Here is a 17,943-nt window from a genome sequence, read left to right as displayed (position 1 = left end):
ATTTATATTATAATTAAATCATTAATACAATTTTTTTTTAATTTTTAAATAAGTCTCTCGTCTGATGCAAAACATTATTGTTGTTCATATATATAAAATTTCTTAATTAATAAAAATATCTAAACTTTAAAAAGCTTTTGTATTCCATCGACATATATAGAATAATAATAATAATAATAATCCCATTATCAAATTTAAATACAAAAATTTGGAGAAAGGGAGAAGAAAGGGTAAGAAGGTGGTAATGGTTCGATGGATTTTGTTCTATGGTGGTTGGAAGCCGTTTAATGGTTCTTCTTGGGTGAAAATTGGAGTTAGATTTATATTGTTGTTGATGTTGTAATGATTTTTGTCCTACCGTGATTTTTATTAAGTGAAATTTTAAATTGATTTTTATGTTATTTTTAATGTTCTTTCATTATCGAATATTTTTTATTTTTAAAAATATGTATTATATTTAGACGTTGTTTGTTTTCTTTTCTATCTCTACTTTATGTTTTTATTACCGTGCAACTATCATGTATGATCTTCCTTGAAATGATCCTCAACATTATTAATAAAAAAGTGTTTGTTAGTATTTGGAGAATGGAGATTAGCGGTATTTCTTTATATTTTCACTATAGATATGAAGGATGGACAGGCATCCGATGTGACTAAATGCCGCCCCCACCTTCTCCTTATGACTCTCAAGTGCTAGAGACTGATGAACATGATGTAGATTAGGATGCCCACATTCCTTTTTTTAGCAACAGTATGTTGCACAATGATGCTTCAATTATGCTCCATTGACCCTGTTTTTTGAGTTCTAGCTAGCTCCTGTCTCATCACTGCACCCTGGAACACCAAGATTGACAATTTTTATATATATTATTTCTTTTTACTTTCACTAGTTTGGCAGTTCCAATGTCAATATTGATATGATTATTAAAATAAAATGCACTGTTAGGATTGGGAAATGCATATAACTAAGTGATCCTACTTTAGTTTCCACCAGAAAGAAAATCCACCAAGAAAATGATGTTGATAAGCAAGGGGATTCCCTTTCTCATCCCATTTTCACAGTTGAGTGCCCTTTCTCAACCAACTTTTCTCATCCCTCTCCATCCATCTTCTTCCCTTGTCAATCTAGAGAGCTTTCCAGACAAAAAAGAATGGAGAATTATCCAGATATGAAGATAAACAATATCTAGTTCCAAATTCTTATGTAAACATGTGTAACTTTTGTTCTGTCCTTTCAAGAGGGTTGTTCCTCCTTGGTGCAAAGAAGGTGAAGATAAGTTCAAAGATGGCTTTTTCTTGACAGGCCATGATGATCGCATTTTGTTGACAGAAGATAGAGAGCACAGCTGAACATACACAGAAAAGGCCTGTGCATGAGCAGTTTTGTGCTCTCTTCTCTTCTGTCAACTTAATTTTATGCCACTGCTTCACTTCATTGATTTCCTTCTGTCATCCCAAAACTTCAATCAAGGTGAGGTATGTTTCTGCTTTAAACTATCTATGTTATTACCCTAAGGATTAGAATTTGCATGCGAAAACTCGCCAAAGCAAGGCTTCCAGGCCTTGAATAGCTACTGCTCTTTAAACTTCTTCTCTGAAATCCATCTTCCTTCTTGCCTTAGGGTCACAGTTCTCATCAGATAGCAGAGGGTCAAATGGAATCTGTTGGCAAAGACTATAATAACTCTTTTAACATAATTAAACAAGCTCCATGTTACTAATCATGATCATATATAGCACAAATCTTTTAAGTTCCATCCAATTCTCAGTGATTACATAACAATGAGAAATAGGTACTACAATTTTGTTTTCCTGTGGAGATTTTACTTAGTTTAGTAAAAAAAATAATAAGAATAAAAGGAAGGTCAATGCATTTGAAAGAAGGGAATTCCTGAGCTGATAATTATTAATTTTCTTGTGATTGCGACTAACTTTTGTGCTGGAGGGTGGTTGAGGACTTGACCAGCCGCACTGACCTCAAATGGATGACAAATGAACAGCCTCCACAATAACTCAAATCCTGTGAAACCATCCTCTTTTTTTTTCTTCCTTTTTCCGACTGTTCTACAAGGCATGTTTTTGTTAAACTGATCAAAATCTTGGGTACTTTTCTATACCAGGAACTGCAGCAATCCTTACTCTTGGATGAGGATGAACACACAATTATCAAAGTAAGGAGGCTACTGCTTAACCACTGTAATCCAGCACACAAGTTTTCAGTCTTTTTCCATTGTTGGTACCCTTTAATCTTTTTTCCAATGGAATGCAGCCCCAGCAGGAGGATGAACGGTATTATACTGCTCCTATTCTTGAATTCTCAAGTTCATATTCTCCTCCCAAGCTATCAAAACGAAACCAAAAAACAAAAGAAAAAAGATCACATTATTGAAATTGACTTGATAACATCTTTGCTTTGCTAGCTTACACTTGAATTGATTTGCTAACAGCTATAAACCTTATCCGTAGCAGCCCTATGGCCTCTTCTTCATGGCTTTTAGTGCTCCATGGGGTGAAAAACGTAACACCAGCATAAACAACAATGGATGATAACTATTCCCTACTTTTTGAGGGGGAAATGTTGGAGAAAATTTAATGCCAAACAAATAATAGGGCCCCATTTTGCACCAATGGATTCAAAACCCACTCTTCTCTATTGGCAAATTCACTCAACATCAAAAGTTATGTTAGCTAAGACTGCCGTGACAGCTTACATAGTAAAAATTTTATCACTTGCGTCCCCAAGTTGAGCAAAGCCTCCCAGCACGGGAAAGATATTTCATAGCTCAGTCATTGATTCTGCATGATATCTTTTCTAGCAAAGGAGTACCATCATATTCTATTGGTCTCCTAGTCACCAGTGGAACACCAAGTTATTTAATTAACAAGGTACCATACTTGAAACCTGTAAAAGAATGGACAGAATCTTCATGAGCAGACTCACCAAAATAGAAGAATTCACTCTTAGCATTGTCAGCGTCAGACCAAAAACCTTGTAGAAGTCATGGAGAATCCTCTTTAACAGTTGTAACAGACTCAATTGTGCCTTTGCAAAAGATTATTGTCTCATCAGTAAGACTCAGATGAGTAAGCTGAATCTTTTTACATTTGAGATGACAGTGGAGGTCAACCAAGCCCCCATGTATAACAATAGAAAATTTAGAAGTGTATCTGCAGCTGTTAGTTCAGGTTTTAAAACCAGAGGGAACCACAAAGCGACCAAAACTTTGAAGATAAAACACCAATTTAGTGAGTCAAATGCCTTTTTCACAACACCTTTTAAAAAAAATGCCTTTTTCTAATCAATCTTCAAGGTAAATTTAGGAGATAGAGTGGATCTATCCTGTCTTTTACCATCTCCTGAGTCATGACTACAGTATCCACCAAACTTCTACCCTCTACAAAAACACTTTGGTTTTTGCTGATAGTAGAAGGCAAACAATTTTTAAACCTGCTAACTAAGACCATGGTGATGCATTTATAGATTATAGTATAGCAAGAGATTGGTCTAGACTCTGAAATGTGATTAGGATTGGGCATTGTGGGATCTAGAGTTATGATGGTTGAGTTCAAGCAAGTGAGCATGTCACCAGCGCTGAAGAAGTGTGAAAGAGTTGCTACAACATCTGCTCCACTATACTCCAAAATTTCTTGAAAAAATAAGTGGTGAAGCCATTAGACCTTAGGACCTTATTCTTCTGAAGATAAAACATTCTTGGTTTTATCTCTTCAATTGAAATTAGTGCTTGCAAAAGCACACTGAGACTCCTTTGACAAAGACACTTGTAAAATTTCCTGCAGACATGCTTGCATGATCCAAGCTATGTAGTTCTTGACTGTAGAGACAGCATACCATTCGGCGCTACTGGATAAGCAACTTCCCACATGGAGCCTTTTCTCAAAGGTCATAACGTCATTTTTCTGGGCCAACAAATGATAATGACCGGATTGACTTGTTGCTGCCAATTCGATTTCGGGACCATTTTTCCTTTTCTCCATTGTTTCAAAACCATCTTTCAGGAAAGAAAACAAAAAGTAGTTTGGGTCGAGCCCAACCAAGTGATTAAGCCTAAACAAATGAGTTGAACAGTCAAGCTCCAATCACGTGAATTGGCCATTTTCAAACCATAGACTAATTCCTAAACATTGACACCCGAAAGAAATTTATTGATAGCTAATGGTGATATCAACTTGATATTAACAAGTAACCATGGCTGCTGCTCCATTGGTCAAGGCATGGTGACAACTTTTGCAGGTGGATAAGCAAACTTAAATGTAATAGCAAATTGAGAGGTTGGAAACTTAAATGCTTGAAAGCTAATAATGCAAAACCCAATTTCATTGGTGAAAGGTCTGTTCCTGTAGCTTTCTAGACTATTGAGTTATCAGTAATTTTCTTATTTGCCTCCATTTTAATTCGCTGGAAACCTTAATCTGATCAAGAATTCCACCCCAGTTTACGACCCTGGTTTCTACAGTAGCAAGCATATATCAACTTCACATGAAAAACTGGACTATTGTTTGCTTCTATCTGCACAGAAGATGAAGTGCAGTTTGTAATTTGTTCTCTTACACTCAAATTCAGAATTTTTTTTTACTCTTTTCTTTTTATTTGTACATATAAAAGTTCATCAGGCTTTGAACAAATACATTATAGCCCTCTTTCATCTCAAAAAAGAAAACCCCTTCTCTTCAGGATTCGAACTTGAGATTTTCTGATTGACAATAGCATTAGTTCTTTTACAGCTGCTTCAATTTTTTTTTTCTTCCTCCCTCTTTGTATGGTTCCAAAGGGTTATGTAAATTTTCATTTTTTGTTTTAGCATAATGTCCATGCTATGCAAAATGCACACAAATGAACTAAAAGAGATGTGCTAGTACAATCTAAGACCATTATCGTTCCAAGAAGCAAGATCATCACCAAGATTGTATACTTCCTCAATCTCTCTTCACAAATCGACCCTGTGAACGCCAAAAAAAAAACATGTTTATGATCTCAATTAGAATCTGCTGGTGAGGTTTAAGTAAAAACACAGTACAGATATGCTAGCATCATGATCAACGTTGGATCAACCTTGAACTAAGCTATACTTATGAAAAACTTTGAACTTGACCTACGCTAAGGGAAGCTAGAGACCAAGGACTCAACCATAATTCAAGTATTGTTTAAATAAGGACCTGGAAGAGAAAGGAGAAAGAGTTGAAAGGAGAGAGCAAAATGAGGTTACCTTCAACCTGGGGCGCTTCTCAGCATTGAGCTTTCTGACTTCATACCGGATACGCTTAGAGAAGAGCCTGTTTTGCCTCTTCTCCTTGTATCGCAACACACTTGCTTCCCTATGCCCCCTTCTCCAGTCCTCTTTCCCCTCATATTCTTCCTTGACCTTGAAGCTACCAACATTGCTAGTAACCATTTCCGGGACCCTCCATAGATCAGAAACGTTACCCCAAACATCCCCTAGCACCTGTCACAATGTCAAGATACTTGGATTGTTAACATTTACTTGATCACATACACAAATGGAAGAAGGTAAAAATGTAAAAGCAGAAGTTCTAGTGTTGTTTCTTACTACTTAAAACTTCTCATATGGTGCAGAAGCAATTATCAATAACTAAAATGGATATTAAGCAAACAGCTGAAAGGTATTAGCAATCCAACCCAAAACGACCCGAATCCATATTGACATAAATCTAAAATGACCTCAATTCGAAATGATCCTAACTTGAACTAACCTAAACTTGAAATCATCCAAACTCGAACAACAGGGAAAACCAATTCAAAACATCCCAAACTTAAATTGATTTTGTCTTAAAAGTTAACAACTCGAATCTAAAATGACACAAATTTCCTTCTACCTGAAATGATGACTCAAACCCAATCTTATCCGACCCAACCAATTGCCACCTCTACTTGCTATGATGGTAAAGATGAAGACAACAACTACAATATGTTCCTCAATCCATAAAAAAAATGGTAACTGAAAACTATATAATCTGAAAAGGTAGTCTATTTTATCAGCTAACCAAATGTTGCAAAGCTGGGCCACTACTCCAGAATAGCATGAGGCAAAAAGTGCAAAACCTATAGTCCCACTGAGTCCACTATAAGCATCTCAATGAAACAAGTACCTCCAACACAATATTACCCAAACCATGACCCATCCATATATCCCATTATTCACCACTCTCTCTCTCTCTCTGCACAAACAAGCATAGGCACCAAAAATTTCGACCATATTTAAAATAAAACACAAAAATTCCCCATGTGTTTCTTGCATGCACATATTTATCAATAAAATAAAATTTTGTGTTACTAAGTTACAAAAAATAAATAAAGTACTAGTAGTACAAAGGAAAACAGTGATTTAAAATTATGAAATGTTGGATCAAGGGTTGAGATCTTACACGGGCAGCATCATGCAAGTCAGGGACAGTTTGTGGGGACTCTCCTTCAATGTAAAGTGGGCCCTTATCAGACCAAGCATTCATGATCTCCTGGTAATCAAGCTTCAAAGCCAACAACTTTTTAATCTTCTTCTTACTAATAATACTACCACTACTGATACACCATGCACCACCACCGTCTCCACCACCGTCGCCGCCGCCGCCGTCACAGCTACTCACCTCCTCCATCTCCTTCTTCTCCACGACCTCAGAGTAAACCACCCACTTCTCTTCACTCTCATCTCTCTCCTTCTTCCCTTTCATAGCCGACCGCACAAGCGACCTCGTATGATCTTCACCGCTATACCCGTACGTCAAAGAAGGCGACAGAGGACTCTCATCAGACGTCGTCGTCGTCGTCGTCGTCGTCGGCCGTCGTTTCGTTCTATAATCAGTACTTCGCTGTCTAAAATACCATTAAGAGTAACAGCATGGACGTTGTCTTCCTCCGTCGCGTTGAAAAGTAAACAAACATTATCGTACTGGGTATCTTTGTCTTCAACCAAGTTTTCAGGGTGAAGCGGAAACAAGTTAAGTTGCTGTTGGTGATTGCTTTTGCTGTCGTCGTTGTTGTTGCTGCTGGTGTTGGTGTTCAGGGTCATTTGAGGTAGGTTTTCTTCAAGGTGAAGAAGGCTGAGATACTTTGGTTTTCTTGTCTTCGTTCTGGTTTTACGAGAAGCTTTGAGAGAAACACTACTGGACTTCGACTTCCTTCTTCTCCTTCTTCTTCTACTTCCTGAGTTCTTGTCGCACATAGTTGTTGTTGTTCGGTTTTTTCTGCCTTTAGTGCTCGGTTCAGGAGAGGGAAAGTGGAAGGAAAAGTGCAGGGATTTTTTGTGGGAAAGAAACGGAGGACATGACTATATGGGGGGGGAGGGGAGAGGGGCAGAGGAGAGGAGAGGCTTAGGTGTCAAAAGAGTGATGGTGATTGGAAGGGTGCTTTTTCTGACACGTGGGAGAAGGTGATTGGGTCGATGCATGGATTGTGTTGTTATCTGGATTTCGTTTTGGCTGTAAATGGGATTGGTGGTGGCATATGGGGCAATATGCAATTTGGAAAGGGGTTGCTTTGAGGGGTTCCAAAGGAAAATGGGGAGTAATTGGTGATGGGAGGGCTGAGACAGTGCAGATGTGAGTTTTAGAAGTGCAAGGTTCCGCTTTTGCATTAATAATCATTCACGTGAATAAGGCCAAAACCTCCTCGGTTTTAGGCTTTTACTCCCTTTGGTTTTTTTCATTCTTTTCTTGTTTTTAGATTTAAAGTTATAAACTCGATACAATGTTTGAAAATTTTTTTAAATTATTTAAATAAATTTTTATTCATTTATTATATTTAATTAAATTTATATTTTTTTATTATAAATAGAATAAGTTTTTATGTATAATAATTAATTATTATTAATTAAAATATTATTTATTATTTTATATTCATGTGCATTAATATCATATCGACGTAAAGAGTGAAAAAAAATTGTATATTTCTATCATAATTTATTATGGCATGTTAATATGTAATATCAAAATTACATGATATTTTGATTAATCAATTATTATTTATAAAAATTTATTTATATTAAAATAAAAAATATAAAAATTTGATTGAATGTATTTAAATAATAATGACTTATTTGAATTTTTTTAAATAATTAAGAGATATTTTAAAGTCTTATGTCTATAAATCTTGTAACTTACATCCAAAATATTAGGTATTTGATTCAATAATAAAATGCATGTACTTTTAACTTAAAAAGTTAAATTTGATTTTCTTTCTGCTTAAAATCATATCTTATTGAAAAAAAAATTAATACTCTTTTCATCTTTTTTTTCTATTTTTTTGGAAGGTCTCAAAATGAAGGTTTTTTTTTTTAATTTTAGATACGTAATACTGTTACTTTTTCTTTACTATAAATTTATTCTTCATGGCAAAAAATATTGAACATTTATGCCATAACAAATTTTCAAAATTTTTTATAAAATACATTGTCTTAATTATTACAAAAACAAAAATCTTATACTATGAAATTGTATATGTTACAAAACATTATATATAGGCTAATTAGTCTAGCTCTAATTAGATATTATAATTTAACTAGGTAATAGTTTGTTATTATAATTCTAATTAAATAATTTATACACTTATGAAGTAAAGATCAATCTTTTGGGCAAATTGGTTAAGCGTAAGATAATAATAATAATAATAATAATAATAATAACAAACAAATCATACGTATTATGACTAAAAATAATAGAGTTGAAGGATAATAATTTATACACTTATGAAGTAAAGATCAATCTTTTGGGCAAATTGGTTAAGCGTAAGATAATAATAATAATAATAATAATAATAATAATAATAACAAACAAATCATACGTATTATGACTAATAATAATAATAATAATAATAATAACAACAAACAAATCATACGTATTGTGACTAACAATAATTAACAGGAAAAATAATGAGAAGCTATGACTAAATAAATTGGGGAAACCATAGTTGAATGCAATTACCATTAATTGATAATTGACGGAGAAGTTTTATGTTTAAGATTTTAAGATATTACTTGATATGGAATTTTATTTATTATTATTTTAATATTTTTTTAAAAAATAAATTTATTACATGACATAAATAACAAAAAAATCAATAAATGAACATTCGGTGATTAATCTAAAATTTTACATTAAACATGATTAAAAGATAATTATATAAAATTATTGATCAAATTAATAATTTGATTTACAATAAAAAAAAGTTATTGCACTTAGATTTTTGCATAAGTCTTCAAAAGGAGAGGGAGAGTGATAGAAACTAAGGTAGCATTTGATACTTTACAATACAATGTGATTATACGTAATATGATTGTAAAAAAATTAACATTACAGTATTTGATATATAAATAAAATAATAATTAAAATATAAAAAGATAACATTACAGCGTTTTGTTTACAAATATTTTATTAAAAATGTAATGTAATTTTTAAAATTACTCCTATTTATTAAAATGTAAGTTTAATATTCTTATATTTTTGTTATTAATTTTTATATAATATCATCCCTTAAATATATTTTGAATGTCATATATTTTATTTTTATTTTTATTTTAATCTTATATATTTTATTTTTATTTTTTAATATATTTTTTATATTATATATTTTATTTTTATTTTTTACCTATAATATATAAATTTTAATTTTTTATATTTTATTTTATTTTATTTTAAATTTGTATTTTTATATTATATATTTAATTTAATATTTTTAATTTTAATTATAACATTACAAAATATTTTTAACAAAATAATAGAGTTGAAGGATAAAAATATCTTTAATAACATTGTAAATTGTAATATAATGTGATTGTATTAGTTTTAGACTATAATCACATTACATCTTTTAACTATAATGTGATTGTATTACAATCTAATATTACAATAGTCTATTATAAAATAAATATTATAATATATTTTACTTGAATACGTTACAAAAAATATACTCTTAATTCTCTCATATCAAACGTTACTTAAAGCTTGTGATAGAAACTAAATCTTTATCATGTCAATCTCGAAAGGCAAAATTTTCTCACTCTTCCGTGATTATGATGCTAAACTGAACATCAACTTTCTTGAATTTTTAGGTTAGGTATTGAATTTAAAATTAATTGAAAATAAGAAAAAAATCTTATTTTATTTTAATTTTTATGATTTAATTGATGTGAGATTTTTTTATTATTACAAAATGACAAATTTATCAAATAATATTTATTCAGATATCATACCATATTTGTTTTATTTATATTAAATTGGTTTAAAATTGTGTACCTATCTTAATAATGTAACAAACTCCCAACACTTTCTCTTTTCTCTCTCTTTACTCATCAATTAGGTTGACAAGGCGCATCCAGATGGTCTTTGGTCGAATAGCAGAAAATGGTGAAGAGAGAGAGGGAAAGCCGAGCAGGAGTAGCAGCCAATCAGCAAAAACTGGCAGGAGAAAGTGAATTGTCCATGGCCCTGCAGCTTGCACACGTGTACAAACCTCCAAATTTGCATTTTGAAATATCTTTTCTCTCAGTTTATTTTATTTTATTTTTATTTTTTTAATATTTGTCAAATTTCACTTTGGCTTTGTTTTTTCAACCTTCTTAATAATTTTTTATAGCACTTTTGGCAGGCTGCGGTTGCCGAGGGAGTCAGCCCGTCGCTATCGTTGATCATATGCCAAAATTAATACACGCAAAAAGATTTAGAAGTACAAACAAATTATAATTGGGGGGCATTCCGAGAATTGAACTCGGGACCTCTCGCACCCTAAGCGAGAATCATACCACTAGACCAAATGCCCTTTTGGCCTTTCTCACTTTCACCCCAACTTTAAAGCTATACGTGAAAATTTTGGCACTAGTTACTTTTCCTGTCGAATTAGGCAATTAATCTTTATATTTTACTAAAATGGTAAATATAACTCTTGTAGAATAACCTGTAAAAGTTTAATTTCTATATTTTTCAACATTAATATCAATCTACTTATTAATAGTATTACAATTTTTTTGTTAATTATATTGATATGATATTTGATTATATTTTTGTGGTATTAAATATGACGACAAGGCGTCTAATTATGATGTAATAATTATGTGATGAAAATTTTGACTACATTGTTGAGATGAATCAAGGATCCAAATAAGTTTTTGGGATCTTTTGTTTGATTATTTTTAATTTTATCTCACTTCATTCTTTTTTTTTATTATTTTCTTTCAATTATCTCTCAAACTGATGCTGTAATCAGGTTAAAAAATCAATTATCCCTTTTCAAAATCATCCTAAATAATAATAGAATAGGAAAATTGAAAGGAAAATGGAAATGAAAAATTCGAAATGAAAATGTTGATTTACTGATTAGCAATGATTCATCAAAGTTGACTTTAGAAATTACAAATTAGGTTTGAAATCTAATGTCAATTATCAGTGCATCATTTTTGGATGTCATGTTATCATTGTCACACCAGTACAATTAAATAACATATTAATATAGGTAATAAAAAAATTACTATTAATAATAATTGGATTAATATTGTTGATTTTAGAAACTAAAAAAATTTAATTTCTATAAATTATTGTACAAGGATTAAATCTATTACTTTGATAGAATATATGGACTAAATGCATAATGTGACTCATTATTTAGGCATAAGGGTTTATATTTGATATATTGCAGTTGTCAATAAATTAAATATTGTCACATCATTAATGAATAAATTTAAAAATTGAAAATCTTAAAAAATATGTTTATAATTTTAAAAATATTTATTTTGAATGACTTTTGAACTTTTACTTTACACATTTAGGAAGCGGTGTTTTGTGACTAAGAAATAATGTTAGGTACTGCACAGTGATAAATTTAAAGATTTTGCATGAAAGATAGTTAAAACGTAATTACATAAAATTATAAATTTATATATTTCAAAATTTATATCTATAATAATAAAAAATTAAAAATTAAGAAATGATGCCACCATCTTGTCTCTGTCACGGTACTGTAAATTAAAAAAGATATTAAATATAAATTCTTAAATTAAATTATATGATCCATATTTATGTGATTATTGTGATAATGAATTGTGAACTAATTACACATTAATTGTTGCACCTCCATGAAGTGATTGACAGAGAAGGAGTGAAATGTGTCGGTGGAGTGCCTTTTTTGCAAGCAGCATCAGGTGGGCTCAATCTCAGCTCGATTCATGTGTTTCTTGGTCTAAAAATAAATGATGAAATATGGGGACATCATCACCTCTTTTAAATTTAAGGTACACCTGGGGTCACAGACCTCCGCCATGGGCTGGACCATGGCTCTCTCGGTTCCACAGGAGGTCTGCCCTATGAAAGCTAGCTTCATGGGCCACTAGATAGCTTCCCATATAGTATTATGTCTAGACCTTGATCCATTCATCATTTTCTTAGGTCAACTTGTAAAGCAGGTTTTTTGATTCAAGGGTCGTACTTATTATTATCTAACAAAATTTAAAATAGTCGATAAATTATTATTAATTAATATTCAATAAAATTCTATTCATCAATTCTGATGTAACTTTTCATTCATGTCCTTTGCTTTATTCTAACTTTTTATTTATTTTATTCAATAAAATTCGTCTCTTGGTGATTTCATGCCAAGTTTTACTGTGGCGTTGATTAAAATTTGATGATTAATTTAATACGTTTTGTAACTTGTCACTGTACTTATTACAGATTATACTTTGTTGTTGGACTATTGAATGCATAATAATTATTAATTGTACTTTGAGGTCCTCTGGCAGATTCATTGTAGGACAATGATTACAATGGTGACCCAAAGATAAGATTACAACCTGTTGACTTATAAGGGTAATGAATTAGCTATAAAAGAAATCCAATAGACCAAAACAAAGAGCCCAATCAAAGCATGTTTGGTAGTTACTTGTACTTATTATTATTCCTCCATTAAAACTGTTGACTAAAGCTCCCTATTCTTTTATCCTAGGACCAAAATGAATGTGCTAAAAAGTAAAAAAGATCAAGTGGAAAAAAGAAATTACCATGATTAATTCAGTCTTTATACACAATAGTACATTGCATCTCCCAATGCCACTTGCCCACTTTAATACCATTCTTTTATGGGTAAGATAAATAGGTTTGAATGTGATTTTTATATATAAAGAACTAGTTTATTCCAAGGTTTCCATGGATTAAAAGAAGGAAAGATTACTAATTTCTTAATATACACCAATCATTCTAACAATAAGGTTAGGTTTCTTTTCCAATTTATACAAAAACAAAAAGATCTCACTTATTAAAGAGTTACATGAAAAAAGAGGAAGAAAATCTTAAAGTACTAAATCCCTGCATTTAATTTGAGTAATTTTTATATTCTAAATTACTGTTATGAATTAGTATAAATTAATTATACATAAAGGTCAATATCGAGTACTATAGCTACCTTAATTTAGGGAATTCATGTTATCAAAGATGGTAGAATATTGACTCTTGAAGTCAAAATTTTCGTCCTACAGGGTCTTGGTTTGCGCTTACAGACATGCACACATGCATTGCATGAAGAGGATGTTGATGATAGATAAGGAACAATGAGAAAAAGGGTAGAACATGCTTCGGATTTCTCATGTTAGTTTTGTATCACGTCGTATAGGAAGTCAAAAAAGACATGTAAATTCCCAAATTTCCCCTCTCTTAATGGAATGGAAAAAGTAGTCAACTGGCACATCATTTTTCAAGAAATGGTTGGCAAAAACATGTTACCTTTATGTTGTTGAGTAAATTAAGGGATCTAAATAGAGAGTTTGATGATTTTTCTTAACATAATTTCCCTTTAAAAATCTACTAGTTATGTTTAAATATCGGAATTAGTTTTTTTGGTTATAGTTAATGATTTCGAGACATAAATAAATGTTGTTCGGTACTTGATTTTTTGACTCGTGGGGTAAAATGAAGATCTTTAATTAACGGATCTAAATATAAATTAACCATATATATATATATATATTTATGTATAAAGTAAAGGTAGGTAAAGGATCAACTGACTCTTTTTTGGCTCAGATGAAATGCAAGTACTCAATAAATTCAATATGATTGACTATGATTAAGAGGATTTTGAATTTCTTTAGGCTTGATTAACGGTTTAAACTACCCGGATGACTCCCCAAGACTGACAAAACCTGAAATTACGAGTGACTTGGACCCACTTTCTTAGATTAATCACGCCTCACCTCTCGGCTTTTACCTTCTATATAAACCCCCGTTCAACAAGGCCTGGCCACCACCACCTCCCTTTGGCTCCCCACTTCACTAGCTACTTTCCAATTTAAGAAAGGAAATGGCAATGCCAACATTTTTTGTCTTTCTCATTTTCTTCATCTCTCTCCTGGTTCCTAATCTGGTTTCTTCCTCAGCTGTTCGAGACCCTGAATTGGTTGTAGATGAAGTTCACAAGTAATCAATCGTGACATATAGTCTTGATACAATATTATTGTTTGTAAATTTCATTGTCGGTGTTACACTTGTTTTTGTTTTTATTTGCAGGAGCATCAATGCTTCGAGGAGGAACTTGGCTTACTTGTCCTGTGGAAGTGGGAACCCCATTGATGACTGCTGGAGGTGTGACCCCAGTTGGGAGAGTAACCGTCAAAGGTTAGCTGATTGTGCCATTGGGTTCGGGAAGGATGCCATGGGAGGCAAAAATGGTCGAATCTATGTTGTTACAGATGCTGGTGACGACGACCCTGTGAATCCTAGGCCAGGCACTCTGAGGCATGCTGTGATCCAAGACGAGCCATTGTGGATCATTTTCAAGGGAGACATGGTGATCACGTTGAAGCAAGAGCTAGTCATGAACTCTTTCAAGACCATTGATGGTAGAGGTGCAAGCGTTCACATTTCGGGCGGACCATGCCTCACCATCCACTATGTGTCAAACATCATCATCCATGGTATCAACATACATGACTGCCAGCCAGGTGGTAATACCATTATAAGAGACTCTCCTCAACATGCCGGGCATTGGACTCCATCGGACGGTGATGGCGTGTCCATCTTTGCGAGCAAGAACATATGGGTTGACCACTGTTCACTGTCTAATTGTCATGATGGACTCATCGATGTCATCCATGGATCCACCGCCGTGACTATCTCCAACAACTACATGACCCATCATGACAAAGTCATGCTCTTGGGCCACAGCGATTCCTATACGCAAGACAAGGACATGCAAGTCACCGTTGCCTTTAACCATTTCGGAGAAGGGCTAGTGCAACGAATGCCAAGGTAAATTTCAAGCTTGAAACTCTTACTTATACTAGTTCCATATATATAAGATTAACCCAAGCTAATCAAACATGTTCACTGATTAATCTCATGTTTATTCTACATTACAGGTGTAGACATGGATATTTCCATGTGGTGAACAATGATTACACACACTGGGAAATGTATGCCATTGGTGGCAGTGCTAACCCTACTATCAACAGCCAAGGGAATAGATTTCTTGCACCTGATGATGGATCTAAGAAAGAGGTAATAATTAAGCTCTCAGCAAGAACAAGCACTTCTCCATACAGGGTAAAACATGCATTTTACCTTGCAGATACATATGGCCTAATGAAGTTTGTAACAATTGATGCAGGTGACCAAGCATGAGGATGCGCCGGAGAGTGAATGGAGAAGCTGGAACTGGAGGTCAGAAGGGGACTTGATGTTGAATGGAGCCTTCTTCAGGCAATCAGGTGCTGGTGCATCTTCAACCTATGCCAGGGCTTCTAGTCTGAGTGCCAGACCATCTTCTCTCGTGGGTGCAATTACTGTGAATGCTGGTGCACTTAACTGCAGGAGGGGCTCCCGCTGCTAGTTCTTGACTTAGCAGTAACCCAATATAAGTATATTTATATTAGCAAAAAATAACGTCAAAATGAGGAGTGTATTAGCTAGGTACGTGCCTTTTCCTGGCCGGCAGTTGAAGTATAGCATGTATTTCTAGTTTTCCCTGTTTGCTTCTATTAAGAATGTCATGAAGCGACAACCTCTGCATGTTGCCTTAGAAGTCAAATTTCTTGTTGTATGGATGGAACAAAAGCATGCATCTGCAGCAGAGTTGATTTAATTTTATCTCATATGAATGGCCAAAGACTTGTTTGTTTAATCTTATATAGATTATGTCTCACTTTTTCATGATGGTGACTCTCTTTTATCATATGCAGTATATATGTGAGTTTTATTTATTTCTTAATTATATTTTGACCTGGGCAATAAACATTTGCTAAAATTTATTCACTTCTCCCTTCTCATAAATACAATCTTAGTTTGACTTTTTTTTTCGTAATTTTTTTAATTTTGATCCAAATTATTTTAAATATTTTAATTTTAAAACTATTTTATTTCACTACAATAAATTTGATTTAGGATTGCATATTTTTAAATTGTACTATTAAAAATATTTTTAATAACATTTTTTTGAATACTTTGTATAAAAATTTTGTAGATGTGATTACACAATACAAAACAGTATTATGAATAAAATATAGAGACTGCATGTATTAACAAACATTAAATTTTTCATATTACTACTAAATATGGAAAAATTTTAAATAACTGCATTTAAGACTTGGTAATATAAACATATATATTGTATAAAGAAATGTAACTAAACCCTAATTTTTCAAAAGATAATTTTTTATTTAATTTTATTTTTAAAAAAACATAAATAGTAATTTGATTACTTAATTTTCCATTGTTTTAAAAGGATAGTAGAGCAGAGCAGCACATGAGAAGAGAGAGACCCGTCCTACGCATATTTGCATATAAAAACTGATAACAACCTATAACGGTTGTATCTGGGATGAAACTAGGCAGTACAACCACTTTATCACAAATCAGAATCATCCCATTTGATCAATAAAAGTCAAATTAAGATACTACCAACTGATTGGACTGGTCGCCAACAAAAGTCAAGCAAACAAACATATTAAATTTGAAATTAATTAATGACATTAATACATTAATTCTTTGATAAGTATATAAACCGTCCAAGGGGGCGGAAAGAAAATGGTTTGCTTTTGCTTGTAATATATTAAGACTTAGGAGACTGCAGGCCAATGAATAAAGAGTATATCTATACGTTTTATATTGTTTTGTATATTGATGGCACCATATGCTTATCAGGATTCTAACTAGTTCTCCCCTGTTGTGTGAAACTAATGGTTATGGGAGGAAAAATTTTCACATTAAAAGGGGAGTAAACCCAAATTTTCCCGTCAATCATGGAGGAACATCTCAGCCCCCTGTGGGCCTATTTCTTTATAGAGTAAAGAGACTAAGAGGGGTGGAGGGTGACCTCCATGATAACTCAACTCTAGCTTGTGGGTCGTGGGGGGGGGGGGGGGGGGAAGTGGGAATGTGGGACTCTATTTATGCACCCAAAGAGACATGCAATGCACTCATTTCAATCTTTTGGCTAAAGACTTTGTTATCTTTTCTCACTTCAAATTGGTCTCACCGTCTGCCATTAATTGTTGTTATCCTTTGCCTAAACATTTCTGAGTGAATTATCGACTCTTGATTCTAACAAATCCCATTTGTTCAACACTGATCTTTTGATTAACTTTTGTAAGTCAATCACAATACAAAAGTTTATGCTTTCTCTTTCTCCAACATATATGTAAATGTAATTATGCTGCAAATGACAGAATCCACCTCCCTTCCCGTCAACTTCTTTTCTAACTCTTGTGTAGGCTTGGCTTTACATACTTTACAACATTCCTTCCATTACATTCTTTATATATTTTACATTAATTTTCATTATACTTCCTTTATTTGCTCCTCAATCTCGAGTAAGTTATGTTCTAAATTTACTAGTTTCTCATACATATATAGGGTTTTTAATGGAAGGATTTGGGATGAAAGGGCCATACACATTGGAACTTGCTGCATCAAGTAAAGCTGTAGCAACCACCTTAGTTC

At 32.9% G+C, this 17,943-nt stretch overlaps 2 protein-coding genes and 1 non-coding gene across 3 annotated transcripts; 1 reads left to right on the top strand and 2 right to left on the bottom strand.

The window, feature by feature from the left end:
• Positions 1-4,549: 4,549 nt before the first annotated feature.
• LOC110427716 (uncharacterized) lies at positions 4,550-7,451 on the bottom strand. The gene is given in 4 exon segments (XM_021443275.2): positions 4,550-4,959; positions 5,226-5,462; positions 6,403-6,839; positions 6,842-7,451. Coding segments are annotated over 4 exon segments (1,053 nt in total). The 5' UTR covers positions 7,197-7,451; the 3' UTR covers positions 4,550-4,935.
• A 3,263-nt stretch (positions 7,452-10,714) lies between these two features.
• On the bottom strand, positions 10,715-10,786 carry TRNAP-AGG (transfer RNA proline (anticodon AGG)). The gene has a single exon. It is a non-coding gene; the product is annotated as a tRNA-Pro (tRNA).
• Positions 10,787-14,256: 3,470 nt separating this feature from the next.
• Positions 14,257-16,155, top strand: LOC110427715 (Pectin lyase-like superfamily protein). The gene is made up of 4 exons (XM_021443274.2): positions 14,257-14,424; positions 14,515-15,255; positions 15,366-15,504; positions 15,614-16,155. The coding sequence occupies exons 1-4, from the start codon at positions 14,309-14,311 to the stop codon at positions 15,833-15,835; spliced, it is 1,218 nt and encodes a 405-aa protein (XP_021298949.1). The 5' UTR covers positions 14,257-14,308; the 3' UTR covers positions 15,836-16,155.
• Positions 16,156-17,943: the final 1,788 nt, after the last annotated feature.

Source organism: Theobroma umbraticum, unplaced genomic scaffold, assembly GCF_002168275.2.
Source record: "Theobroma umbraticum cultivar Fairchild unplaced genomic scaffold, ASM216827v3 scaffold_239.0, whole genome shotgun sequence".
NCBI lineage: Eukaryota > Viridiplantae > Streptophyta > Magnoliopsida > Malvales > Malvaceae > Theobroma > Theobroma umbraticum.
The sequence above is the reverse complement of the archived record's forward strand: the minus strand, read 5'-3'. Positions and strand labels throughout refer to the sequence as shown.

Excerpts from the sequence above, each read along its gene's own strand:
- LOC110427715 (XM_021443274.2), top strand. The coding sequence starts at position 14,309 with ATGGCAATGCCAACATTTTTTGTCTTTCTCATTTTCTTCATCTCTCTC. Across the intron at positions 14,425-14,514 it reads GTTGTAGATGAAGTTCACAA|GAGCATCAATGCTTCGAGGA; the intron begins GTAATCAATCGT and ends TTTTATTTGCAG. Across the intron at positions 15,505-15,613 it reads ATGATGGATCTAAGAAAGAG|GTGACCAAGCATGAGGATGC; the intron begins GTAATAATTAAG and ends CAATTGATGCAG.